Source organism: Pyrgilauda ruficollis, unplaced genomic scaffold, assembly GCF_017590135.1.
Source record: "Pyrgilauda ruficollis isolate IOZ18807 unplaced genomic scaffold, ASM1759013v1 scaffold24, whole genome shotgun sequence".
NCBI lineage: Eukaryota > Metazoa > Chordata > Aves > Passeriformes > Passeridae > Pyrgilauda > Pyrgilauda ruficollis.
The window spans coordinates 9,340,459-9,359,735 of record NW_024523648.1 but is presented as its reverse complement, the minus strand read 5'-3'; the positions used below and the strand labels follow the sequence as shown (position 1 = coordinate 9,359,735).

The window sequence follows — 19,277 nt, the reverse complement described above, 5'->3', positions numbered from 1 at the left end:
CGTTGTTGAAAAATTACTTCTGGCTGTATCCTAAAGAAATGCTGCACATGAGAGAGGGATAGAAGCTGCAGCAGCAGGAGCAGGAGCAGCAGCAGCAGAGCACAGCAGCAGCAGCAGCAGCAGTGCCTATGGCTCACTATAAAGGTGCTGGTGGCAGAAATGTGCTGTCATTGAATGTGCTTCCTGAATTCTTTCAGTGCCAGCAGGGTAAGTGGTGCGAATGCGGAGCTGACAGTCCTTGCAAATGAGGAGAGCGTAAGGAGCTGTGTGACACACAGGTTTTGTGGGTAAACAGTGGGATAAACAATACCTGTGCAGAGAATTTAATCGATGAAAATAACACAATTGCTTCCAGGTAAATTTTAAAAAGCATATTTACAATGGAATTTTAAAAATCAGTGCACTGCTTGTGTTATGTTGAGTACGTAAAATCTATGTGTCGTAGATTTTACAGTGGTAAAATCTGTTCCTTTTAAGCCTATACAAAATAAATGCTAGAACCAAGGAAACTTTTTTTAGTAGTTCCGGTTGGGCCCATAAAGAATATATTGCTCACATAAATTCCCTTGCAGCAGGTTATTTAGAAGGGCTATTTCTGATGTTTGTTAGTATGACTGAAACTCTGTGTGTCTTCTGTTTGTAAAGTGTCTCTTTAGAAGCTGGTTGTCTGATTTCAAGTTTTTGTCAGAAGGCTGTTTCTTAAATCACCAAGATGCACTGGAAATACAAATAATGGAATCATTTTCACTCATTTCATTGATGAGAAGCTTAACTTCTGAAGGCCTGGTTCATTTCTTTCGGCATGCCTTTTTGTATCAGGGTTGCTGGAGAGTTTTTTTGAGTTACAGAGGTATGAATTAAGGCAGAACTGATTAATTCTGTGTGTGCTTGATCTCTATCCCTACACATATTCACACACAACCCAATAGAAGTGTGCAAGTACTTCCATGGAAATTAATTTGTCTACCTACACATGTAATTCAGAGCACAGCTGACATTTACTCTGTGTCAAAAGGAAAGCTTGTTCATAGTTAGCAACCATGCAGTGAGAAATCTGTTTTTCAGAATGTAGAAACAATTGTCACATACAAAGTCAAGACACCTCCCTGCAGAAAACAGTCAGTGTGGAATGAAGCATGATGCAGTATCTTAGTGACATTTTTCATAACTTGCCCATGACTGCAACAAGTAGATTCTGAGTATGTAATAAATTTTAAAAACTTATGTAATCCTGCTTGCCCAATGATATCAAAGGAAACTACAGAATGCAGAATTATTTTCTTAGGCATAAAGTGTGATAATCTAGCAATAGGTGCTGGTGAGTGTAGGTATCTTTTTTCCTTCTTGTATTTCTTATGTGTGACATGGTATTTATATATAAAGGAAATATTCCTGAATTATAATGCACAGACATTTTTTGGGAGCTTGTATATGGCCACTGACCAACTGATGATAACATTTTGACCTATGAATTTTCTGTGGTGATTTCTATCCCTATGTATCCTAATTGTGAAGCAGCATTGCATGAGTGTAAATTTGGGAGTTTATTGCTAGGAATGCAGCAAGCTTACTAGTTACCTATTCCAGAACTTTAATGGGTGTTAAGGAATATTCCATTTTAATTTTAAAGATGTGGAATAGGAAAAATGCTGTTCAGTGCTGCACAAGTCACTAGCAAATGCAGGAGCTAAAATTAGATATTCCATCTGTAGGTTTTGGGATATGTGTATATTCTTATGAAAAGTAAATATCAAACAGCAATTGTATTTATTTTAATTTTGGGATATGAAGGTGTTCATTTGGAAGTGATAATGAAAATAACATGATTTGTTTTTCCATGAAATAGATGTTTCCTTCTGTTTTTGAAAGAAAAATCTCTGTCGACAATACCTCTGCTGTAAAATTATTCCATGTGTCAAAACTGATTGCCCACAAGAAAGGGCAGGACTCTGTGGGTTGGTTATAATGCTGTGGTGCTCCACTGCTGTGACCCTTGCTGCTGAAGCTGTAGGAGCTGATTTGGGAGCTATTTTTATCTCTGCATCTGGCAGTTGTCCTGCGGGGATGATCTGACAGTCAGGGAAATGCACTGTAAACCAGACAAGTGCTTCAAGACAGGACTAAGGGACCTAGTAAGTGATGTGGAAACTGCCTGAACTAGCTAATGGCTCCTTCCTGGCAGGGGACAAATAAGTTTGCAATTTCAAATCTTTAATTCAACATTCTAAACATTTTCAAATACATATGCTAAGAATTATTTTTTTTCTAAGTCCCTAGCTAACTTTCTACATAAAAGCAGCTTGGCTGTGGGAGATGTGGGCTCTAGTTAAAAAGTATAGAGAAGTTCTAGGTGCTCAGACCTTGGGTAAGTATAGTATATGGGTTTAGAACTCAAATTTATGCTGACATTTACACTTTAAATGGCGTCTTTCTGGTCATTAGCTTGTGAAATCTTGAACTTTGCTGTGAAACTCTTCAAATAGTTGGGTAATAGAACATTATTGTAATAATAAGTATTTCTTATGAGTATTTAGAGGCAAAATTGACTGTCAATAAAATATAGAATTATTTCTGGCAAGTGAAATACATTTTTTGTCGGTAGGAAATTTTACTCTTCCACCGTGTAAATCTGAAAGTATGCAGTGGTGTCTAATCAAACTGATTTCCTTTTATTCTCAGATGAGCAAGAGTCAGTGCAGAAACGGACTTTCACAAAATGGATCAATACTCATCTGGCTAAGGTAACACATGGCTTTGAAACTTATTTTTTTAAAAAAATCAAACCTTTTAATCTATGCCTGTACAGCCCAGGAGTATAGCATATGCCAGATTTCTCTGAGAAATATTTCCTCAAGTTAAAAAAGGATCCTCCTTGTTTGCACACCATTGGGGATGAGTCTCAGCATGGTGGGGGTCAGCTGCAGAACTGCGAGTGGTGTTCAGAGGCAACCACCAGCTTCTTTGGCCAGAGCTGAAAGGTAGCACAGTATCTGGTATTTCAGCCAGAGGAAACATCTGAAACTGTTTTCTACAAAAAGGAAATACTAGACTTATTGCACACAATATATTCAAATAAAACTTAAGTCATGTCTTGTGTGGTTTGATCTGGTTGCAGACATAAGCAGTGCTTCATGAATCCAGTGCTGAATTAATTGTCTGATGCATTGTGAGATTTGTCATCAAACTATTGTTGCTTCTTCTTAACACAACTTAAAACTCCTGATTTTGTCTTTATAAGAGTAAAGACTGTGATTGACACACAGTTTAAAAGTATTAATCTGCAGTTGGTACCAACCTTATCTGAAAACATAAGCAGTGAGATTCAGTTTGGCATTCCTGGGGTTTTCACACAACACAGCTCTAACCATACTTATCAATTAGTCCAATAAATTAAAATTTTAAACTCCAAGAGCAGCTTTTTGAAGTGTGTATTTTTAAGCCTGAAGATTAATGATCACTAAAATTGAGTAAAGAATAGCTGTAACAGCACTGTTCTAACTTTTGTGTAAAGAACTTCTGTGTAAGGCAAAAAATACCCTCAAAAATTAGCCGAGCAAAGCAGGAAGCCCATATAATGCTGTATCATGTGATTTGATCTGACAAGACAATATGGTAGAGCAGCAATATTTATTTACATTAATGGAAGTACTTACTGCAAAATGAACTACACTGGCATTATGAAATTCAACTGCAAGAGCAAACTTACCTTCAGGACTTCTTGGCAATGGATTCTCACTGGAAATGAGGTCTGTTCCCATATTGTCTTTAAAATAATTTGGAAAAGCCCCCTGTGTAGGAGAGAACTTAAGCACTCTGTTCTGTTTACTTCAACTGAAATTAAAAAACATTCAGTGTTTGCTAAAGCATCAACTAAGGGGGCTGTGAATGAGTGTCAGAGGAGAAAAATAACTCTTATTTCATGTTCATCTATTTCTTAATTGTGTTGTGTCATTAATGTGATAATTATGGAAAAGTAGAACTATTGGGTAGGTCATCTATATCATATTGTTAGATATTATGAGTGTGTGCGTGCATGCTATGATAATTCCCTAGTCTACAGAATAATCTTTGGCAAGAGACACAGCAGTGGTGGCAGCCACTAAGAGATCTTGCCATGGATTGGGATTTGTGAATGTTCCCTGCTGTGCTAGTCCATTTGGACCATGAGAGCTCAGATGAACCTTTTGACTAGCATGATCTAGGTGTGTAGTTCCTTGGTGGGCCTGATACCATAAAGACTGATCAAACACATTCAAACCAGGCAGTTATGCAGCCACAGCCCTGACTTTTAGCTACCTGAGGTACCTTGCAGTTACTTGTCGTAACTGATTTGCCTTAATTCACACTTCAGCAGGAAAGCTGTGTCTGTGATACTTTCATTGCTGGCTTTCAGCACGTTTGCCTCACTGCCTAAGTCAGATCGTCTGGCTCTGCTTCCCATTTTTGCAGTTATGCTGCCAAAGGGAAGCACTGTTTATAGAAATTAGACTCAATTAAAGTGACCCATGCCATTCAAATTCTTAGGTGTTTAAAGCTTAAGCTTTTAAAACTTTACTAGTTACTTTTTTGGAAATATGTGATTGGAAATATGTTTTCTGAGTTAATCACAATTGTAGGAATACAGGTGGGTCTCTGAAGGTCTCAGGACTCCCCTTGCATTCATGTTCTGACTTTTAACTCAAAATTTCAATATTTAGGCTATTTGAGTTATGTAAAAGGTTGTTGTGGTTTTGATTGTTTCAAAAGAAACTGGAGATATGTAAGATCTCCATTGTCTGGAAGCCTTTGAAATATGATGTGGAAAAATCCTGGAAGGAGACCCGCTTTTAGGCAGCATTGTTTGCATTCTGCTCTTGTTTTTGACCCACTAAAAACTGGAGCATCTACTAGTCTGGTACCTAGTGAGGAACACTGTGAAGTGCTGGCCTAAGCTTACAGCAGAGAAACAGCAATAGATGCTGCACCACTGTGGGGGTAAAGGAGCTGGGAGTGAAGGAATGAAGCTGAGCCAGGGGAAAAAGGGGTAGATAGGGGGAAGGTGATTTGAATTTTGCCTTTGTGTCTCACCATTGATCCAGAAACACTGTGCTACATTTGACTCAGTATATGCATTCCAAACTAACAGTAAAATCATGTCAAATTGTCTCTCTAGCTCTTGGCTACTCTGGGAAAACTCTGGGTTTCTTTTCTTTCATTGGCATTTTTGATAATCTCATAAAATTATTAATGGAAAAAGTAATAGGAGGAAATAAGAGAAAACTGAAAACTATAATTAGGGTATCTGTTACTCAAAGTTTTAACACCTTGGCTAGCTAAAGAAATATTTCATCATAAACGAGTTTGAGGGGTTTTGAAAATAAGTACTGCATGAAACATGAAAAGCAGGAGAAATTAATGGTTTCTATGCAAAGATTAATGGGGTTTTACTGTAGTGATTTGAAGGATGATTTAGAGGTAGCCAAGGATAGGAAACTACTTAGGTAGAGTTGTCATCCTTATACTGTGTTGATTGAGTAGAGCAAAGGAGGATCAGTTTCTCACATTGTGAGGAGTAGTGATTTGAAAGAAACGGAAATAATACTAAATTATTTTAGGTAGAACCAAGACCAATTCATACCTTGGGAACATAAAGCAGGATGTGATTATCAGGGTTTGCTAGGAGTAAGAGATCCTTCCCTGCTCGTCTCAAAGATCTTAGTATGTTTTTCATCTAAACTTTTTCATCTAAAAAGTCATGCTCTAATTGAAACAGAAACTAATTCAATAACTGAGGCTATCAAGTACATTTAACCACTTATTTTTGGCTATTTCATGTTAGGAATGGGTTTGAAAATATGGGTACATATAAATACTAATGAGCAAAACAGATAAATGAAACGAGACTGTCGTTAAAATTTCTTCACCAAAAGGTTTGTCAGGCACTGGAATTGGCTGCCTATGAAAGTGGTTGAGTCATCATCCCTGGAGGTATTTAAAAGAGGTGCAGATGTGGCACTTAGGGCCATGGCTTAATGGTGGACATGTCAGTCTTAGGTTAATGGTTGGACTTGATTTTAAAGCAATCCTAAATGGTTTTATGAGTCTATGCACTGAATTTTATGAAAGGCAATAGGAGAAAGATGTGAATTTTTTACTGTCTTTCACTCTTACGATAGAGTGTTACCTTTTTAAGGTTATGTTTCGCATTTCAATATTCTTTCACAAGGAGAGGTCAAGTACACCTTGGCATCAGCTAATTACTGGACAACTCAAAAGATGGAGGTAAAACAGCCTTGGTGCAAGCTGTGCCCTCACCCAGAGGGAATGAAGAGAGAGGAAAGGCCTGCAAGTATGCTAACTAGCAGGTAGTGTGATGCAGCTTCATTTTGGGTGAGCTGTTAGCACAAGGCTGCGTCTGTCCCTTGGCTGTCTCCCTAAGCCCAGCTGTCTCTGTTCTGTGATTCTGAGCAGTAATCTGGTGAGATTCATCAATTGGAAATCACTGCCAGCCACTTGCAGAAATTGGGTCAGAATCTTTGAAATTAATGTGGTCTAATTTCTGGCCATCCTTTTGAATTTTTGTGCATCTGTGCAGTTCTACTAATGATAAATGCAATATGCATGTGTAACAGGACAAGAAGTTTTCTGATTCCATATAATTTATTCATATTTTCCTACGGTTCTAGAACTGTCCTTCCTCATCTCATCTCAATCTCAGCTTCAAAGTAGAGACATAATTTGAGTATGCTTCTAATTATCTTTTGAAGTATCTTTTCAAAATCTAAATTTACCATACAGAACAAATTTACACCAAATATTTCAAAAAAGAGACATTACTTGCATTCAGAACAGAAATTACTTAAATATTTTTTCATTTTGTTACCTATGCCAATTTTTGAGGTGGGGGATTAGATTAATAAAGAGGATGAAAAATATATCACTTTATTTAACAGCTAAGGCATGTGCTTTTTATTGCCTTTCTCACCTTTCATGGAAGCTTGGGGAAATAGTAGTTTCCAAGTTTGAGACACAGACTGTAAATTGGTTTAACCCAATCAAACAACATTTTTGTTCCCAGGTGTAGAAAATTTTAGTATTTGTACTTACCAAAGTATTGCTGTAAACTCACTGATAGAGTCAACAACAAATAAATACTGAAAGAAATTACAATTAATTTTGTGTTTCTATTAAGAGGATGCACACATATAAAAAACAAAAGCATACATTGGATATCAATTAAAAATAAAACTAAGAATGGATGAAAATTTTTAATTTTATTTATGCAATATTTATATAATGCTGAATTTAACCTGGACATTAAGCCTCATGTTAAAGCTTTTGAACCTGCAAAATTGTATCTTTCATAGCAAAGAAAGGAAGAAAAAGAAGCAGGTATATCAAGACTCAGAGCTCTCACAGTGCTGTCCATGGTGTTAGCTGATTCTTAAAATTTAAGTATAACTTGGTCTTTCATGAACCTCATCAGTTTTCATCATTGAACTGAGTCTGGTCCTTTTGGTCTTTTTCAAGTGGGAAAACAGAGGCTCCCAGTGTCCTTGTCACTGACACAGAAAAAAAGTAAGCTACTGTCCACCTTGACTGTGTAATGGGGAAAATCTGACTGGTAGTTTCCTGCTTCAACAGTTCCTATAGGTTTTCAGCTAGTATTGTATATAACCTCTAATGTTAAACCGTGAATGATAAATTAATTTATGTGATGAAATTAATCATGCAGAACTTAGGACTGAATGCCTCAGCTGTAGTAATTAAAAGAATCACTAACAGCAAGGAATATGAAAGCATTCGTATGGACTTAGAAATTAAATTGGAGCAGAGGAGGGGTCTGGCTATTACAGAGTCCGGCTATTCACATTGTCCTTGCTGTTCTCACATATATTTCCCTGCAGAAACAAATTCAGCAGTTACATATATTTGTTCCTGTTTGTGCATGTGGATAGCTTTTCATACATTTTTTCAGTAGTTTTTGAAAGATTATTTGAAAATTAATGTGGCAATAATAGTATTCAATGTCTTCATTGGCATTCATTATGATGCAGATGCTGTTATTTGTATAGTATGATTTATTCATTAGAGAAGTTAAGTACAGGGTGTGAGGAAAAGATTCCTGTAGAAAAAAATGCAAATGAGAAATTAAATGCAGGAAAAAGTCTTGCAATAAAAGAGTAAAGCTTAGCAAATATATGTTTGTTCCATATCTGAAGTTTGGATTTTACAAAACTTATTTTACTGCATGAGGAGGAATTTCTAGAGATTGCAGGTCTAGTAAAATTTTTTTTTTTGAGGCTTATCAGTTAATTTATTTTTTTTATATGTACCAATGTTCAGTTCTTTAGGTTATTCAGAATATTTCCCAGAGATTACAGCAAATTAGACAAGTTTTAAGATCAACAAATTTATGGAAAGCATTTCTTCCACAGTTCCAACTAATGATCAGTTCTAAATACAGTTATTTAAACAAATATTTAATATGATGAAAATCTAGTTTATTAGCCTTGAGAAGATTCATTCTCTTTTAATTTGTATTCCTGCTACAGATCACATGAATTTACTTGTTTTGAGTGTGACTCCTTTCCTGGGACATGACTGTCCCTAAATGTCATTATCACTATAAACTACACTACTGTGATTGGGTAAACTACAATAAAGGAGTCTTCAATAGAATTCATGCAATGCAATATGTAGCAGGTCATTCATCTGCATTTGCTGTTTTTCTTTCTTGAAGAAGCTTGCAAAAAAGCTTAATCAAATACTGAGGCCCCTGAAGTCATACTGTGGACCACCTGGCAAGTTGGTTAGATTTAGTGTCTCATTATTCATTGAAGTATATTCTGACTTTTGCCAATAAATTTTATTCAAAAAGTTTATAATTGAAGGCTTTTCTTTACTATTATAGGAGAATTGTTTGCACAGGCTTCTCAACATTCAAAATAGAGTGTATTAGATCATTGCAGCTGATTGCATTGCTAGGGCTATACCCTTAAGTGCAAAAAGCCAAAATCTGAAGTACATTCAACATTTTAGAATTTCAAAAATTTAAGTTAGTTTTCTTTCCTTGCTTTTACTGATTTATAGTTAGTATTTTGGCAGTGCATTAAGGAACAAAGTGAAAAGTTGTTAGGTCTGAATCACTAAAAAGTTTTCAATATATTCTAAGTGAATATAGCTTAAAAAACCCCCAAACCTTTCTTCTCTGGAGGCTAAAGAGTAATCAGTGTTTACCTTCATCTTTCACTTCAGGTGACATTGTATATGCAGCCAAGGAGTAGGTGTTTGCCTATTCCAGCAGAAGATGTGTTAATATCATTGGAGCATCTGCTAGAAAACATTTAAGTAGCTTAAGCCATGCTGTGCAATGGTCCATATATAATAAATAAGCACATGTAAACTTCTCAGTATCAGCTAGTGTGTGTAGCAACACAGGGAATAAGATTGATATCTGTGCTTGCGTAAAAGAGGAATCTATTTTTCTATATATGCCACTAGAAATATAACTCATTCCATATTTCTGAGAATAACTGAAATAATAATAATAATAATAATAATCATCATCATCATCTAAATTCCATGATTATGTGCCCAAAGTAGAATAGTTAAAAAAAGATGGTGATTTATGAAACAAGATGGGAGTGTAACCTCCTTGTAATTAGGTGTTAACATTTTCAGGGCAGTGTAAAGCACTATGTCATATAGTGCATTACTGAGAACACTTCTGGCAGTCTATATAATTAACTAGATTTCCATGCTGGAGGGGTCTTATACAGGGCATCTTATGACACAGGTATTGTATGTGCCTTCTGTTCCAGTTTTATTGGTGTAAAGATCCAGTTTTATTGGTGTAAGATCCATGGTGTATGCTGCTAAACACTGGCAGTGTTTAAAATTATGCCACCTTTCAGCAACAAAAAGTGTATTTCAGCTTGCTGAGTTTAGGACAATTGTGATTCAGAGCGGGAGCTCTTACCAGCTTTGGTGCTTGATGGTTTCTTTTCAGCTTTTCATTGTATTGAGTGATGTCTCTACAGCAGTTTTTCCCCAAACCAGTGTTTGATTCAAGTAGAAAGTACTGTAAATATTTGTTTGCTTGGGATGCTTTCACTGCCTTACCATAGTACCAAACCTCAGCTGGGGTGTAAATCTAGTTTTTGTAGCTTCTATCAATGCCACTGAATACCATCACTGTGGTGGTATTCTGTCAATACCACCACTCTGGTGGTTCAGAGCAAGAATTTGGCTTGGATAATCAGAGGTTTTAACTACACAGTGAAGCTATACACTGGGGAAAAGTGAAGTGCTCCCCAGACTTGCTTTGCAGATGAGCTCCAGATGACTTTTGGCTTCATGTTGGGGTGAGACAAATTCTGACCTCTACCTCGATTTGTGAGTAAGGATACCAAAGCACACAAGGGAGAAGGGAGCTGTGTTATGCTCAAAAAGGTTGTCTAGCAAGCACATTATGGGCACCAGAATCACAGGGTACTGTTAATCTCACTTACCCTTCAATCTCAATGTATCCTAAATTACCCACTATAAGAAACCCATCTCTCTTCATTGCTGTAGAGTCAATTTCAAGAGACAAACCTCACTACTGGGGCATTTGGATAGATGGTTTTTTCAGGCCTTCACCTCCTGTTGGATTAGGATGGCAGCTGTTGTAATCCTCTTGTCTTTATGGCTGAATTATTTTAGCACATAATTCTTCAGTGTTTTGTCATGTGGCAATACTGATAAAACCAAAGCTGCTCCAAGCTTCAAACAGGAAATTATAACATAGAAGGTGAGGAAAATTAATTGCATTTGTATCAACTGCCTGTGATGCAAGACTGGGACAAATTAATCTTCAGTGACCCACTTGCTTCATTGATTCCTTTGGTGTTAAGGAAGAACATGATCCAAGGAGGAACATTATCTATTGCTTTGCTAGGAAAACAAAAAGAACTATGACTATATATACCCTCATAATGAGTTGTAGTGCTACTTTATTTTATATACATGGAAATATAGACTCTTCTATTAGTGTGACTATTAGAGCATGTCAAATTTGAGATGAAGTCTGCTTCCAGCAGAGGAGTTCTTTTTTCACTTTATGCCAAAGTTATGTTTTATTGAAATACTATTTTATCCAAGCTGAACAATTTTTTTGATTTATGGAGCTGGAATCTTTTTCTTTCTCCTAATTAGTTACTGCAGTTTTATCTTTTCAAAAGCAATGTTTCATTTGTTAGATTCATTTTTTCGAATCTCTATTTCTACACAAAAAAGTAACAGATAATTTGTTGTGCAAGCACTTCTTTTAACAAGTATCCCAAATATAAATTATTAAACCTAAAGTAGTTGCAAGAATTTGATATTCTCATTATAATTTTAGTGAATGAACAGGTATTCATTTTATTATAATTATTTTTATCATCATCATCATTATTATCATCATCATGATTATCATCATAAGGTATATGAATTCTCACAAGCTGGTGGAAGTTGCAGGGTGCCTGTTCTATTTGTCGGCTGGACCAGGTTTAAACTTTTTGTTTCTGGGAGACATTTTGTGATCATTAAACTACTGACCAGCTGAGAGCCATAATTCCACAAACTGGTGTGCATTTAAGAATACAGAGTTTTATTATGTGACCTTGTTACTTAAAATTTTTAAAATATCATCTCTTTATATATTTTTGAGTATTGTTGTTGTTTTTCTTGCGAAGGTAAAGACATTTGGTAAACAATTTGTCTTGAGTAGGAGCTGACACAGTGCTGACAGCACCCAAAGGCTGCAAGGCTGGAGGAGAGGAGAGAAAATACAGCAACTCAGTGTAACAACTGTCAGCTGTGAGAAAGTGGCAGCATCACTCAACCTGCTATGCTGCTCTAGGGATTTTCCCTTCATACAGCTCCTCCTATTGCTTGGACTGAGAGAGTGAAATTTCTGTGAAATACTTAACACGAGGGAAAGTAATCTGATGGACTGAAATGTGACTATAATAGTACATCTGTAAGTTGTATGTATTTTGTAGAACCAGAGGCAGCTGTTGGTTCTCTGTGTTTCTCTGCTTGTTGCAGGGGCCAGGAGGTTTTTCCTTTGTATCATCAGTTGCAGAAATCCACAAAATTTTACAGTCCTGTGCCAGAAATGTTAAGTAAACAATGTGATGGTAAAGCAGTGGTTAAAGAATATGTTGACATTAAAAACTATAAAATACAAAGAAGGGCACCAGCCATTCTCTTTGGATTTCTGTTCAAGAGGAATGGAATTGGGAGGTAATACTGGTGAGCCTTTATGATATCTGAAGCCTTCTCCCTTTTCAGCGCAATCCTCCCATGCTGGTGAATGACCTGTTTGAAGATATCAAGGATGGGGTAATGCTAATTGCCCTTTTGGAGGTTCTTTCAGGGCAGAAACTGGTAAGTTCTTCCTTCTACAATAGCTTTTTTCTTCTTTATATAAGATTGTTGCATAACTTCTGTGGGACACAATTTTCTAATAAGTTTCTATATTTCCCTACTGTAAAAAAACTTACTCCTTCATAAGAAAATAAGTTTTTCACTGAGTGGATTATCTGATTACAGAGCATCATTACAGATTGTTGCAGGCATGCTTGATTGTGTGCATTTTTTATTAATTTTGCCATGTAGCTCCTAAAAATTTCTTATTTTATTAGTCTTTGCAGTTCATCTGGGTTTTGCTGCTGTGACATAATCAGGGTTTAAACTGCAAGTTACTTCTCTGCATCTTGGAAAAAAGAGAGAATTTTCCTGTTAAATTTATGGCTTTGTCTCAAAAAAACCTCATGCAAGCTCCTGAAATTTCATGGGGGCTTATATCCATTTGCCTTGACAGTTGCACTGCTACTGTAAAGAGCCTTAAATGATGCCAAATGGCTTTTTCACAGCCAAGTTATGCAAAGAGGGGATGGTGTGCACACAGCAAATAGGCTGTCTTTTGGGAGGCAGGCTAGTTTTGTGCATGGAGGAAAAAAATGAAAGGATTTTAGGCCAAGGGCTCAGACTTTCTGCAAACCAGCTTGCAGATCAGGTGGCAGCATCTGAGGGAGCAGTGCAGTCACTCAGCTGGCTCCAGGGCTCAGCTGTTACAGACTCCTTCACATACAAGCTGTTTGCTCTCATTTTCATATTTCACCTCTGTTTTGATTGCAGGTGAACCCCAACATTAGGCAGCAAATCAAGCTGCAAAAGTGATTTTACTGTGAAATGGGATAAAGCTGTACTTTCCAGTGTGTTTCTGCTCCACTGAAATATGTCCCTTCCAGTTTCTGTTAGTCTGAGACTGAAAGCCTCCCTCTTGTGGCAAACCAGAAGTAGTAAAGCAGGAAAATAATTTTAGTGATGGCACCTGTTGCAGTGAAATTCACTGGAATGTATTCTGCCTATATTAATTAGGGAAAGACAAGAGATACTCCAAAACTAGAATAATGTCTGGTGAACTTAGAGGTTATGTATACCAGCATGTGATATCCTGTAGTAACTGCAAGAGGCATTCAGAATTTATAGTAAGTCTTTGTTAAATCCATTTGTTACATACTGAACAGGAATTGAAATTATAACAGTTACATATGTGCATTACAATATAAAATTCCATGGGGAATTTAATCCTACTGTCCTGTAGTAGGATATAATGTGTGTGTGCATATATATATATATATATATATTTATTTATTTATTTATTTATACTATCTATGAATTACTATATATATAGTATATGTATTTATATATACTATATTTTTATTAGATATATACTTATATATAATATAATATATATAATTATATATATTATATTATATATAAGTATATATACTTATTATATACAGTATATATATATTTATATATATACTATACAAATTTATACTATATATATTATATATATATAGTAGGATATATATGTCTAGCATATGTTCTTGATTGAAGTTGAAAAATTTTGTCTTTTTTTAGCCTACATGTCTTTAGTTCAGTGCAATTCATTGTTCAATGGGAATTTAGGGGTATTAATTGCCAATGAGGAACTAGAGTCATGGGCTGAACATTCTTAGGTAAAATGTCTTCGTTGAAGGCTGATTCTAAAAGTAACAACCACTTTGAAGTATACATTGCAGGCAAAAATATTTCACTGAGAGAATGTTGTCTTCTCTCAAATGCATATATATAGATAAACACATAAAATATAAGTGTGTGTTTGCATGTGTACAAAAATAGTAGTTATTTTACATTAGAAAAAATTTCTCTGATGTAATGATGTTTGAGGACTGAAGCCAACAATTTGCCATCCTGAGATTAAGACATATGTAACTTTTTAATAATGGAATTATCACACTTGTGTCCCCTGTGTCTGTCAGTCCTCCCTGTATATGCAAAGGTACAATTCAACAATTTCACTGTTCCAAGGAGCATTTTTACATAGACATTGAGAATAAACCTGGAAATTCAGTTTTTGAAGCGAACTGGCATAAATCTAATTGAAGCTTAATCTGTTCTTTCTCTTTAAGCCTTGTGAGCAGGGACGTCAGCTGAAGCGAATTCACTGGGTTGCCAACATTGGCACAGCTCTCAAGTTTCTGGAAGGTAGACGGGTAGGTATGGTAGCACTTAGCCCTGGTTTTACCTTTTTTTTTCTTTGTCTCCATAAGGATATGATTTGTATCTACCCATCTGTTTTTAGTCTCCAAAATCTGAGCTGTGTATGCAGTCCTCAGTTTCTACACAATGTCTAAAAGCCACTGTAAAGTAAAAATTGTAAGGTCCAACACTAATATGTGGCAATGCATAGGGTAAAACTTGTCCTTTTTTTTGTTTGTTTGTTTTTTAAAATTAAGAATGGATCACCTTGGAGGATTTTCTTTTTTTTCTTTTTTTTTTTTAAATGTGCTTATTGGCTCCTCATGATCTCTACTTCCCTCCTGCTGTTCTCAGCAAATAATGAACTTTAGTTCAGGAGAGACACTAATTTATAATTTAAAAAAAAAAATGTTTCTGGTTTTCACTTGCTTTTACATGCAAAAATCTATTCCCTGAAATTACAGATATGAACATTTAGGGCATTATGACCCCTTATCTGCTTGCCAAGACTTCAGACTAATTGCTGGATTTATTCTGTTACGTTCAGGGCTGTGGCTGTTTTAGAAAATAAAAAAAAAATAATTTTTAAATTTAACAAAAGAAGAAAATTTAAAAACTAATTTTCATCTAGCTATGAATATCATACAAAAGCAGTGCCTTTCTACCCTTTTTACTGGCTTCTCTGTGTACTGTAGTGACTCAGATCTGGATTTTTTCATTGGATTGTAGGTATTCTGTCCCCTAATTTCTGCATTTACTTCAGTGTTTGTCAATACAGATGTTACACCTGATGATTTTTAAGTCTCCACAATACTGTTCACTGGGATTTGTTTGATTTTGGCAATCTTTCCCTCTTTTTGACTCTGTGACATCTAGACCTAATTGCAGTTATGTTATATGGGAAACAATCTTAGCAGATGCCCGTAAAAATAAATTGGAAAGAGAACTTTTTAAAATTGAAAATGTATAACCAAAATAAAGGAGAATATATTTCTGAAGCAAAAGTCCACTTTAGCTCACAATCTACCTATTTGAGGAGGTATAGTTTGTTAATACAGAGCATAAGGCAAGGCTGGGGTGAAGAGCAAAACATCTACACTTCCTTAGCCTCCATGTCACAGCATGGTGGGTCACCCTGCTTGGATCCCACAAATACCATAGCAGTGCAGCTGGAAAACTGGCCCTGCCAAGGATCAGGAGAGATTGCCAGAGCTCTGTGTTTTTCCTTCTGGTATCTCAGGATTTTTGTCTGCACTCGTCTTAGTAGTTGTATTAATGTCCCAGATTTTCTCCTAGAGGGAGTTGGAAATTTGCAGGGTGTCAGGTGTACCTGGGTGGTTGATAGCAGAGTTCCATAAACTGAATCCAGCCTAAAGGATGCCTCTATCCAACCTGTCAACCTTCTGCTCCCAGAGAAGCTGGGGATGCTGTTCAAACAGCAAATGCCCCTTCAGCAGCTGAATGTTATCCCTGGGCTGTACTCAAAGGGCAACAAACACAGACAGGATCTCCTTCCTCTGTGGGATTTCCCATAAATAAACCTTATTACACTTTAAATCAACTTCCTGTTTTCACTGTCCAAAGAGACTTTTGCTAATACTCCTGTTACACTAGGAACTGCAGCTCTCAATTAACAGATACTGTTCTGGACAAAATTGGTTTTCTCGTGGCCCTGGAAAGTTTATTTTTAGTTCTAGATCCATCTTAATGGTGTATAAAATAAAAGTAACTCAATAACCAGACTAGATAGGTTGTGCTTCTGTGAACAGTAGCCTGATCAGAAGCTTTAGCTGAGTCCCTGTAAGTCTTTTGATTTGTAATAGGTACTAAAATAACCTCACTTTCTAGAAAAAAAAAAGCTTTTCTTGGAATTGGTCCAGCTGAGAGAATGAGGTATATATTTTTTAAGATAGGGAATAGAAAATTTTCCTTATTGACTGGTGGAGGAACTAGTAATGACAATTTTCCAGAGATTTGTTGATTTCTTGGTGGAGAGGATTAAAAATGTGAACTATGGGGACTTCTGCTCTGCCTCTTCCAAAGCAGCCTGTGGAGACTTAATTTGGAAAAAATCTTAGAGGTCTGGACAACATTTTATTTGCACTTGACATTATCTAGTGGATTTTCAGCTGCTTATTCAGAGAAATGCAGTTTTTTCTCTGTTTTGGAGAGACAAATGAGGTTGCTCGAAGTCATTCTCCATCTTTTCTTTAGACTGCTCACCAAGGTTTATCCACAACCTTTGTCCTTGAGAAGCTTGTAGTAGATGGACACTTTGGCAGTCATTCATATTTTTGTCATGATTGGTGTCTGACTCTTAGTTTTGCTGAGGAAATAAGTACTAACATAGTTGCTAACTTTCCAATACTACTTGTTTTATGTAATTTCCTAGAGCATTATCTACATGTTTTTTTCTTTATCATACATTCCCCTCTTTATTTCCTTCTATCTTACAAATTTATTTTAGGGTGATATTTTATTCAGACTGTAGATTAGCAGTTGAGAGTTAATAGTCATGAAATCTGTTCCCATTTCTGTTGAAAAAACTTAATTTGACCTTGGACAACTAATTTTTTCCCATTCTGTTTTTAAAAGAGCTATTGTTAGTCTTGTCTCACAAAGGGGCCTTAATCAGTGGTTGTGATATCCTTTACAATAAAATGCTCTTGCAGGAGAACCCTAGCATTCTTTTTTCCCTTTTCTTTCTTTATGCTTTTTCCACCCCTTTCCTTTTTGCATTTTTATTTTGAAACCCACTTTTCTCTTTTCATTACGCATGATTCAGAACTTTATCAATAAACCCCTGCATAATTTAAAATCTGTTGCCGAGTATTTAATTTGTTCTCCTGATAAAATTTTATTGTCAAAAATGTGCCTTCTTTGCATTAAAAAAATGGATTAATGCATCTACCTAATAATTAATTATTTAAAATTTATTTATTTTTTTGTCATATTTTTCCTTTTGCTTTTCACGCCAGTCCGTATACAGAGGATCTCCGGTTTGTACAGCGTTTCTATCTAATTTTTATTTTTCTTTCTGCTTGAAATTATTTTTTCTACAAATAATAGCATGGATTGGTTTTAAAAGTTTTCCATTACTTCCAAAACCTTTCTAAATGTGAAATTATAATTGCCTAAATGTGAAAATGCACTATTCAATATTTTGGGTTTTTAAATTGAGAATCTTGTTTGATTGCAGAAATACATTTCAAATATAGAACCTATTTGAAATGCATTTCTTAATTGCTATATTTTGTGTGTGATAGTAACACATTTTCTTTTCTATATAGATTAAGCTTGTCAACATAAACTCAACTGATATTGCTGATGGCAGGCCTTCTATTGTGCTTGGCTTGGTGTGGACCATAATTTTGTATTTTCAGGTACTACATTTCTTATACTTCAGAGTCGCTTGCTTAAACAATTGTTCAGATCATCACTTTATATGAACTGGTATAGTTCCAGTCTTTCACTGTAGTTAAATCACTTTGTCATTTGCTGAGGATCTGATCCTGAATAAAGCAACAGTTGATGGTGCCTCACATTGCGTAAAATTACATACTTGTCTGTGGAGTAGATGAGTTCCTTCATCACTGAAACATATTCTTCTGCTTTCTCTAAAGAATACAACATAGCAAAAGAGGAAAATAATAGAATTTTGTATTCTTGTTACAAGTATCTTTAACAACCTCAGTGGTGACTGCGCTGAGCGTCTAATTCCAGTGCACTGGATGTCAGTCAGTAATTATTCTCAGACCATACATGTAAACATGGTGATTTCACTGACAGATGAAGGTATTTGCAAGGATGAAATTTAGGTGTGAGTCATGTAGATTGAGAGAGGGTTGAATTTGTAGAGGAGAAATCACTTGCATTCTGTTGAAGTTAGGTGGGAGGTAAAACTGGCTTCTAAATCCTGTCCATATGGGTTAACAAAGTGAGTCACTGTTCAACACTTAAAATAACAACTAATTTTATTGCTCTTCTTTATGGGGTTCTTTGGCTACCTTGTGATATCTCAGGGATGCTGTTCTCCTCAGCACCAGCCATTGTGACACCTGAGTAGTTGAGCTCATCAGAGTAAAAGTTAGTCAGAATGACATTAACATTTTAATTTATAGCTCATTGAAATGAAGAGAGAAGATCATGTTTCTCAGGCTTACTGAGACTCTAGTTCTCTGCCTCATTTTTGTCATTTTTTTGACCTTTCCTTTAGTTCTCATAGGCAGATACATAATTTTAACATGACTGAAAGCAGGAACCCATAAGAACTGTGATTCTCATTCTGGCAGACTCATTCTGCAATGTGGCAACTTTGGATTTTAAGAGGACAGGATAAAAAAATCCTGCAACTTCCTCTGGATATAGCTTTGTCATGTTAAAGAACTAAATTGTTAATGAAATTAATTTTCTTGAAGTTAATAAAGATTTTCATTTGATGAAAGGCATAATTGCCATCCTACACTCAGCAAGCGCTTTTAATTCACTTTGCCTGCAGTACATTCACTATTTTGTCACAAGGTACCTCTAAGTACCTTTGTGTACAATTGAATTTAAGCCACAACAGTACAACAAGAAGTAAAAAACTATCAGGTGAGATAATTGAGGTCACGGCCATTCTTTATTTGAATGGCACTCCTCTGACATGAGTGGATTGTTTTATAATCTAAACTGAAACTACAAGCAAGGTATTGCTTCCTATTTTGGTGATAATT

General features: G+C 35.8%; 1 protein-coding gene across 8 annotated transcripts in view; it reads left to right on the top strand.

The window, feature by feature from the left end:
• SYNE1 (spectrin repeat containing nuclear envelope protein 1) overlaps positions 1-19,277 on the top strand; it is a 288,954-nt gene that overhangs the window by 47,170 nt on the left and 222,507 nt on the right. For all 8 annotated transcript variants that reach the window (XM_041470094.1, XM_041470095.1, XM_041470092.1 and 5 more), the window contains exons 3-6: positions 2,680-2,741; positions 12,301-12,396; positions 14,493-14,576; positions 17,853-17,945. In XM_041470094.1, coding sequence (XP_041326028.1) covers positions 2,680-2,741; positions 12,301-12,396; positions 14,493-14,576; positions 17,853-17,945 — 335 coding nt within the window. The remainder of the gene's footprint in view (positions 1-2,679; positions 2,742-12,300; positions 12,397-14,492; positions 14,577-17,852; positions 17,946-19,277) is intronic.